The sequence below is a fragment of the Miscanthus floridulus genome, chromosome 12 (genome assembly GCF_019320115.1).
Source record: "Miscanthus floridulus cultivar M001 chromosome 12, ASM1932011v1, whole genome shotgun sequence".
Classification (NCBI taxonomy): Eukaryota; Viridiplantae; Streptophyta; class Magnoliopsida; order Poales; family Poaceae; genus Miscanthus; species Miscanthus floridulus.
In genome coordinates, this window is record NC_089591.1 from 74,278,915 (window position 1) to 74,288,126 (window position 9,212).

The following is a 9,212-nucleotide window of genomic DNA, read 5'->3' on the forward strand; positions in this document are numbered from 1 at the left end:
TCAACGCCAAGATGTATGACGCCGATCTCGACGTTAAAATCGCCCAGCATGAACGTCTGCAGGCGATGGGGGCGTGACGAGCACGGGCGCTTCTGTACGCTGCCTCGCTGCTGTGCGACAGCAAGAGGCCATGCTGCGCACTGTAGCAAGAGGCCATGATGTGCTGTAGCAAGAGGGCTCGCTGCTGTGCACAGTGTTGCGCTGCTTCTTACTGTATAGCGCTTGCTAAAGTGTGTTGTGCTACAGTATTTGCTACAGCAATAAGGACGCGCACAGTGTGCTGTAGCAAGAGGCCATGACTGATTACTTTGCATAGCATGTTGCAGCAAATACGTGTGCTGTACTGCTGTGTGCACACATTGGAGGCAAATGATAAAAGCGTATATCAGTTTCCAGGACTTGAATTTCTAGATCCTCACGAGTTCCGATCACGAGCCTAGATAATCAGTCAAGATGTTCCGGGTTAGCAGTCGAAACACCAAAAGAATAAACTGCTAAGAACAACATTCTATTCCCAACCCTGTATTTTACTTCTCTAAATGTAAGATGTTTTTTCTCTTTAAGCCAAACTCCTCTAACTTTGACCACGTTTATAGGAAAACACCGAATTCGAATAATGCTATAAATAATACTGATATATTTTTCTATAAACTTACTCAAAATTTTAGATTTTTTTTTCTTAATAAAAAAATTAAAACATGTTTTACTTCAAAAGAATGGAGGGAGTAATGCACATGGTCTTATTTGAACCTTAAATTATAATACTGTCCAGTATAGGATCATAAACTTCTTCAAACTGTCAGCCTATGTCGTATCCTATACCGGATTTGGAGGGTGGTGTACTGGTGTTGGTCAGTTGGACCTCAAAGTATATATATGAAAAATAGATCATGGTGACCATGCAATAAAATGAAACATTTTGTCAAAAGAAATGCGTGGCTGTATGTTCCCTATGCGAAAATGAAATAGGTTCCCAATATTTGTTGCGAAAAATGAAATGCTTAACGCTGCTGACTTCTTTATGGTCTCCGAAATACTAAAGTCACAAATATCCAACGCACTGTAGCCAACACTGTAAATTAAAAAACAGCGCAACACTGTGCACAGCAGCGAGCCCTCTTGCTACAGCAAGCACATCATGGCTCATGCTACAGTTCGCAGCATGGCCACTGGAAAAAGCAGCGCAACACTGTGCACAGGGATTGTAGCGACAATGTGCATGAAAAAAGCAGCGCGACACTGTAGCGCTGACCGCGCCCATGTCCGTCGGCATGCCCCGAGGTCGGCGCCGAGGTACCGGTTATCAGCACGTTCGTTTGGCCGTGGCTTGTCGTAAATAATTGTAAATTTTTAGCCGTAACAGTATTTTTCTCTCACACAAATTAGCCAGCAGTACTTCTTCACGAATCAGCAACGATACGAACCAGCCAACCGAACAAGCTGCATGTCGGATTTCTCTTCTGTGTACGACTAGGTACCTCGGCGTTAAGATTTATGGCGCCGAGACGTGTTACCTCGGCGCCAGGACTCATGGCGCCGACTCCCAGGGTCCAAAGATGAGTTTAAGTTTCTCATGAGGCCAAATGTAAATTTTATTCAAATAAATTGTTAAATAGTAAAAAATTAGGGCTCTGCACCGTCGATGGGCCTCTTCCACCCACGGCGGCACAATTGCAACCCCAAACCCTAGATTCATTTCCTCCTTCCCGTTCTCTCTCCCACCCACGGCGGCGCGATCATGAGGCGGCGGTGCGGAGCGGCTCCTCGTGGAGCAAGACGGTGGCGCCGCTGGGTTCCCCTCGCCGGAGCACAGGTGCAGCTCTGGATTTGCACGTGGCTCCGTCGAGTGGCACTCGGCGGCGGCGCACTCGCACCAGGGCATCACTCGGTAGACCCTACGTGAGCGAGGAGGACCCGCACCGAGTCGGTGCGGCTGATGGTAGGCCTACGCCGCTCTTACCTGCCAATCTGGGATTTCTGTAGGCATCGCTAGGTCCGAAATGTATTTTTCATCTTATGTAATATAGAAAAAAAGCCAGAATAAGACAATCTGTGTACCAATTTTTGGACCGTCATTTTCCTGTCATGTATTTGAATTCAGTGACTGTCTTTTTCCCTACCTTATTAACTTTGCTAGGAAATGCATGGTTTTGGTATGTGATGCTTCTAACAAGGCAATATCGTATCCCTGCTTGTTGCTGGCTTGCTGCAGACCATTACCGCACAGCTGGAGGAGAACGGTGCTGGCAGGACACCACATCGCGAAGAGGCCATGTGGGCAGTGGACAGATGCAGTGTGATTTTGCTTAGTAGGTAAATAAGCAATCTGTACACAATCAGTAGATGTGACCATTCCCTATACTTTGTCCAACAGATTACCTTGCTTGCAAAACAGGTAGTTCATAAACAAGTTGAGCCCTAAGATGCCCTACATTATTAAATTTCATATTCACCACTCCCGTGGGCCACTACAAGGCAACGATGGCTTTTGAAACCATCGAGAAGCTACTTAAATCGGAACATTGGCTACCATTCAGTATATAAATGTGTCATCCATGGAACATTGGCCACCATTCAGTATCTAATTTTTTTGCCATGTAAATTTGTTTCATAGTTTTAATCTTCAAGGTTTTTGTTTTAGTCTATGTTGACAGACTGTTTTAGTCTGTGTTAGGTTCAGCTTGACAGGCACTAATTGTAGTTCTTTTCAGTTAACTGAAGCAATTCTATAGTGAACTACGAACGTACAGTTGCACTGACAGGTTTTTCCCAAATAACATCAGGTAGATGCTCCTCTGTATTGCAGTTTTTTATTCAGATTACTAAGCCATGCTAATATGTTGGTAAATAAACCATCAACTAGCAGCTGGTCTATTGTGTATTTTTCCCCAAGATATCTGAACCATGCTATGAAATACAATCAGCTAGATGCTCCTCTGTAATGAAGTTTTTTTTCAGATTACCGAACCATGCTAATACATTGTTTTCAGAATCATGATAACTGAAACATACATTTATGACTTCAAAACAGTCTATTCGTTAGGCTTCTAACAGCTCACCGATTTATGCCTTAAAACAGCTGTCTCAACACATGCTTTGCTTACTGAAACTGTTTTCTTCTTTTTAGACTCATGAACAATTGTCTTAAATGGTTCAATAGAGGTAACACCTATTTCAGAGTAATCATTGAGATTAATTCGAGACAATTCTTTTACCCTGCAGTGTGGCTAGGTGTTCCCACTGTCAATGGCAAGTGGACCATGCCCAGATGACGCTCTCGCGAATGCTGAGGTGGGCACGTGGGGTCACCGCCATCAAGCCCATCGGTGCTGACGGAACCTCAGCTAGGAGGCACTCAAGGGCAATCGATTCAGCCACGATGTTGAGGTATTCCGCGCGTGCTAGAGCATGATGTTTTCTTCTACGTCCTCTATGTATGTTCTCTGATCCTCTCTCGACTAGCTTAATTCACGCACATACTGCATATGCAATCAGAAACCTTGTCATATCTTGTGTTCAGTGAACCAGAAAGGCAAAGTTGAAAAGCCTACAGGGAGGAATCAATGTACTTTTGCAAAATGGATGATAGTCAGTGCAAATGGAAATGGAGTTGATGTGTCAATCCTTGAGATAGCAAATGGAGTTTTCAGGTAACTTCTCATATCATGTACATATTCTCTATGCAGATCTTGAAATAGGTGATGTAATTCTTAATTTTGACACATTTTTCAGGTCAAGTCAACCAATGGTGATACTGCCCTGTGTGGTGCAGATTTACATGGTTCACTGCTTGACTATCTAAGCGAGGCCGGGTTAGCACTAGAAAGGCTTAGGGAAGCTGCTAAGAAGGCAAAGGGCCAAGGATGAGTTTTCCTCCACTATGCATACTGAGAAATATTAGCAAAACTAGAATACACTGGAAATTGTCTCAGAGGAAATTGTAAATTGTTTTCTAGAAATGTGTTTCATGTATGATTAACGACTGTGTATTTTTCTTTGCCAGTTCTACTTAGTGACCTGTAATTATTAACACTTTGGGGGAATTTCAAATCACCTATGTAAGCTGATCCGTTGCTCTTTCCATCCATCTTCATGCCTACTTGCTTGCTATAATACATTTTCTATAAATCACAGTTTCCTTCCTGCTAATGAGCCATAATACTCTCCTCTCGTATACACTTATTAAATGTACCAAACTCCAAGAGCATACTTCATTAATGGAAGTGTAAATTTATCTTTATAGCTTTTATCACTAAATCAATTGTAAGTATGGTTTCTGTAGTGTTAGCACGGGTAATATACTAGTCCTTATAAATAGATTGGTCTTACTCTTAAGCGTGGGTGAGGTTTTCTTAGGCGTCGTTTAGATTTTGGTAGACCAAAAGGTGAGATCTGCCTATCAAACGGTGATTAGGCGGCTAGAAATAAATATAGCATAATATCTTCGACGGGTAGAATTTTTTGGGTAAAAAACGTTTATATAGATAGATATAAATAGAGCATATACTATAATATATATCAAACGGGACCTGCAGAAGCATCGCCGAAAAAAAAACGGCAGCTTCCCAAAAGCCCACTGTTTTCCACTTTCTACGATCGGTCCTCTTTTATATACCCCTGCAAAACCCAAAACCAACCTCATCAGAGTATATACTATTGAATTGTTCGGCTGGCTGGCCGGCTGGTGCCGGGCTGGTCAGCGCGCTCACACTTTCACTGTTCACACGAACAGTGTTTCTCAGTATTTTCCTATCCCCAGCCAGCTGAAACAGTATTTTAGAGATCTGCAGAAGCATCGCCGAAAAAAAACGGCAGCTTCCCAAAAGCCCACTGTTTTCCACTTTCTAGGACCGTCATCTTTCATACACCCCTGCAAAACCCAAAACCTCTGTCTCTCTCTTTGTTGCGAAACCTATGGAGTTCCAGTACCGCGCCATCGATGAGCGCCGAAACCAGTCCCCGCCGCCTCCATCGGCGCCGAGTACTCCTGGATCCGGATCGGCAGGTGAGAAGATCCCCAGACTCCTATCCCGATCTCTCTGTCGTTTCATGTTGGGGATCAATTATCGATCTCCCTGACCTGCCTATTGCTTTTGGATGCATATGCCGTGGGATTCCACCAGACAGCCACGGCGGCAGCGGCGCTCCGGCAGAGCGCATGGGGAATTCGGCCGTGACGCTATGGCAGCCTGATCTGCCGCCATCGGAGACGGCGGCGGTCGATGCTGACGAGCTGCGGTGGCAAGCGGAGAAGGCGAGGATCAGGGAGCGGATCCTCAGGGAGGAAGCGGAGCACTGGGAGCTCGAGCTGGAGGTGCGTAGCGAGTTAAGGGAGCAAATGCTGCGTCTGTCGTGGCCCGTGCTCGGGCGATCGGTGAGGGGATTTGACACACCAGCGGCACTGTCAATGGGAAGATTATGTCGCATCATGGAATCTTTTTGAACGAACGTAATCTACGTCCGATTAAATCTCGGCCGTAGTTACTGATTTTAAGATAGATTCTTCACCCCGAGGGATGGGCACAACTCGATGCATTATTCAGTCCTTTGTTGATTTGTTTTCCAATTGAAGCACGTATTTATTCCTAAAATATTAAAATTCACTTAGACTATGCCATTTGAATTTTTAAAGCATAAAACCATGAGTGAAGTTTCTATGTAACATATCAAATTTGTTGTTTATTAAACTAAATTTTGAATGGTGAATTATTCCATAGAATTGTCGAGTGTAAATAGTTATCATAAATATAAAAATAATCATGTTTAGCTGTTTGTCAAAAGTGTGCCTTTCTTGTTAAGTTTTGCAGAATTTTGTTGTTCTATTTGGTGTGGTTTATTTATTGGTTAGTGATTCTTATAACCTGTTGCAACAGTATGCCAGAATGTTTATTTCTGTTTGCTAGAGTATGTCATGGAGCCATGGATAGGTCTATTTGGTGCGGTTTATTGGTTAGTGATGCTTATAACCGCTTGCAACAGTATGCCAAAAAAAATTCTGATTGCTACAATATGTTATGGAGCCATGGATAAGCAATACCTAATTGGAAAATTTTACTTTGTTCATCTTCAAAGATAAATATGCATGCATTGTGGGCAAACTACATTAGCATAAATATAAGAGAATATACAAATAATTCATGTAATCTACATAAAAGAAAATTAGTGTAGGTGAAAATCATTATGCATTATTGATGCCAGTTCATTCTGCACTTTTTGGTATGGCTAAAATGCTGAATGCTGAACAAGTAGCTGAGAATAAGCACAGTTTTCAGCGCGAGGGTGCGGTGTTGCACTATACTGGAATTATTTTCACCTTTTTATTATATGCAATGATCAGAAACTGAAGAAAATAGAGTATCATATACGAAGTCTGTGCCCTCATTGTTGATACTTAAAGAATTTCTTTCTAATCAAACACCTTGCGCTGAAGGAATTCTTTCTGATATTTAAATTGTGTTTTTTCTTCCCTAATGTAACTGCCACCATGGTTTAAACACAAATTTAGGATAATAAATAAATTCAAAGCTTTGTTGTCAGATTGCAGACTTTGCAATACATGCTGCAGATTTTTGCAGTTTTGACGCTGATGGATGTAAAATTGCAAAACCTTAAAACGTCTGACAAAATTGTCATCTGCAATATCAAAATAAAAAAAAAACTAAACAGGAATAGCTATGTGATAAGGATGCCCAAGGCATGTATGCAATTCTGTCGTTTTTGCCCAAAAAAGCTAAGTTGTAGTTCATTATAGTAAAAGAAGTAGCCAAGTCTAATGATGTACCGGTGTTTTGAACATTTTTTAAGAGTTCAGTTTTCATGTGTGTTCTTAACATACAATTATGATATTTCTGTCATTATTATTTGATGAAGTTGCGGCCACTTTTGTTTGCTCATCTAGAAGAAACTCTCATGCTGGTTGTGCAGGCCCACTCAAAAGCAAACGCACTTGCAACCGTGGCAACCAAGCGGAAGAGCCCTGATCGTGCCACCGGAGCATTGTTGGTTCCAAGCAGCAAGAAGCAGAAGAGTGCAATAACATGCATGGTGTGTGGCATCACTGCAAACAGCGAGAAGGCCATGCAAGACCACCTCAATGGGAAGGTGCACAAGAGGAAGGTGGTAGCACTTCCGGAGCTGCCAAAGCTAGTGCCAGAGACAGAGCAGGAGAGAGGGCTCGAGGCAGGGGAGGAAGAGGCAACGGCAATGGAGACATTGGGAGATTACAAACCGACGAAGTTCATGATGGCGACGACTGCAGGAGAGCTGAACGAAGTGACACAAATGGATGGGTACCTCCTCTGTGAGTTGTGCAATGTGCCGACATTAGACCGTGTTACCATGATGTGCCACCTACAAGGGAGCAAACACATCTCCAATGGCCAGAAGAAGCGTCAACCCTCCAGCAAGCCATTGGGTGAGGCGGAGGGTACAGTTAGTGCTGCCACTTCAGCTATTGGCAGTGCTGATCCTAAAAAGCTGATTCTGGAGGATTCCAGTGTGCCTCTGCCACACACGGTGTGGCGCTTGGAAGGCTTTCTGCTCTGCAAGCTGTGTGATGTGAAGGCCCCATCGATGCATGGCATGCGTCAACACTTGTCAGGGAAGAAGCACAAGAATAAGGCGAACACCAGCTCTGATGCCTCTGTCAACGTGTCCACAGGTGGAAAGGAAGCAGCCAAAGCGCAGTCGATAGACACAGACACGGCTGTCATCTCTGACATGGTAGCAAAGGTGGAAGCCCCATTGGAGAAGTCCTTGCAACCAAAGCTTGGTGATGACGGTGAGGTGCAAGAAGTGACCGTGGCACCACCAAAAGAAGACGTCCCCACTGGGGACAGTGCTAAGACTGCTGGAACAGAAATGATGAAAAGCAGTGCAACTTCTGTTGGGGCTCAGCTCAATAATGCCTGTAACTCTGACTCGCTGACCATGGAAGCAGACAGTGTGATGCACCCTCTCTCCCGGGTGGATGGCTTGTTCGTCTGCCTGAGCTGCAATGCAAAGGCACCATCCGAGGCCATCATGCGGTCTCACCTGGCTGGCAAAAAGCACAAGCGCAAGATGACGCTCGCTGCACGAGGAAACAATGATTTGTCTGTCCTTGCCACCGGGGCTGATGAGGTGCAAGACAGCGGCTCAAAGTCCATGAAAGCCAATGCGGAGGCAGGATCGGTGCCGGCGGCGGTGCCACATACTGCTGCCGACGAAGAAGAATCAGCCCTGTCATTGGCAACCCCACAAACAAAAAACACTGTTACAATGGCATTGACATTCATGGCAGTAGATCGACCAGCAGAAGCTCAACTTGACACTTGCATTGTTGAACCTGCTGAGGATTGCGAGATTACTGAGGAAGCTGAAGGAGAGCACGCAGCTGCCGGCTCCAATGGCTCTGTGACCCAAACTAACGAATCTGTGAGAACAAATGACATCACAGCTGTGCCTGGCAAACCAATCAAGATCCAGGTGGAGGGCAAGGTGTTCACCGTGACGCAGCAGGAGAATGGCAGTCTCTCGTGCGAGGTGTGTGGCGTACATGGATGCGACAAAGACAGCATGATTCTGCACCTCTACACTAGCACACACTGGGGCAAAGCCAGTCTTGCAGATAAAAAAGAGGAGCAAGCGTGCATGGCTGCAGTTGCAATGGTGAACAAGGATGGCGAGGTTGGCAGCATGGCAAGTTAGAGAGGGCTCTGGTGGACTGAGAAGTGGCAGTCGGTGTGTGTGATCATATAAATAATAACTTACGTAGCATATTGACCAGTACTACTTGAATCTTGAGGTACTCCTATATGACTATGAGGGTGTTCGGCTGGTACACAAAGCACTGTATACCAGCTAGTTTCAGATGATTTAACAGTATTCTGTGAGAGAGAATAAGCCGAAACAAGACGAGACGAGAAGAGCCTAAAAGCCCTATATATATGGTTACATTGATCATAGCAACATGAAAAACAGCAAATTTTGCCTATTGCTCAGAGCTCAGTACACTGTCATAGTTCGCCTCTTTGCTTTTTCTGTTTTAGCTGTGTTTCTGTTTGATGAGATGCATATGCGTACATGTGCGGGGAGGGCAATCGATATAGGCCAGTGTGGCAGCACATGGAAATTGTGGACCATTCGGTAATCGGTACACGCTGCATCACCTTAATCTTAATCGTACTAATTAAAGATCTCACACATGCTACTGTACGCCCTAGGTGTAATGC

The 9,212-nt window shown here is 44.3% G+C and overlaps 1 protein-coding gene and 1 long non-coding RNA gene across 2 annotated transcripts; both read left to right on the top strand.

Moving 5' to 3' along the window:
- Positions 1-1,656: 1,656 nt before the first annotated feature.
- On the top strand, positions 1,657-4,031 carry LOC136497591 (uncharacterized). Its single transcript, XR_010769356.1, has 5 exons — positions 1,657-1,939; positions 2,213-2,313; positions 2,396-3,434; positions 3,521-3,650; positions 3,733-4,031. It is a non-coding gene; the product is annotated as an uncharacterized lncRNA (long non-coding RNA).
- Positions 4,032-4,891: 860 nt separating this feature from the next.
- On the top strand, positions 4,892-8,923 carry LOC136497578 (uncharacterized). Its single transcript, XM_066493431.1, has 3 exons — positions 4,892-5,005; positions 5,124-5,314; positions 6,925-8,923. The coding sequence occupies exons 1-3, from the start codon at positions 4,915-4,917 to the stop codon at positions 8,686-8,688; spliced, it is 2,046 nt and encodes a 681-aa protein (XP_066349528.1). The 5' UTR covers positions 4,892-4,914; the 3' UTR covers positions 8,689-8,923.
- The last annotated feature ends 289 nt before the right edge of the window (positions 8,924-9,212 follow it).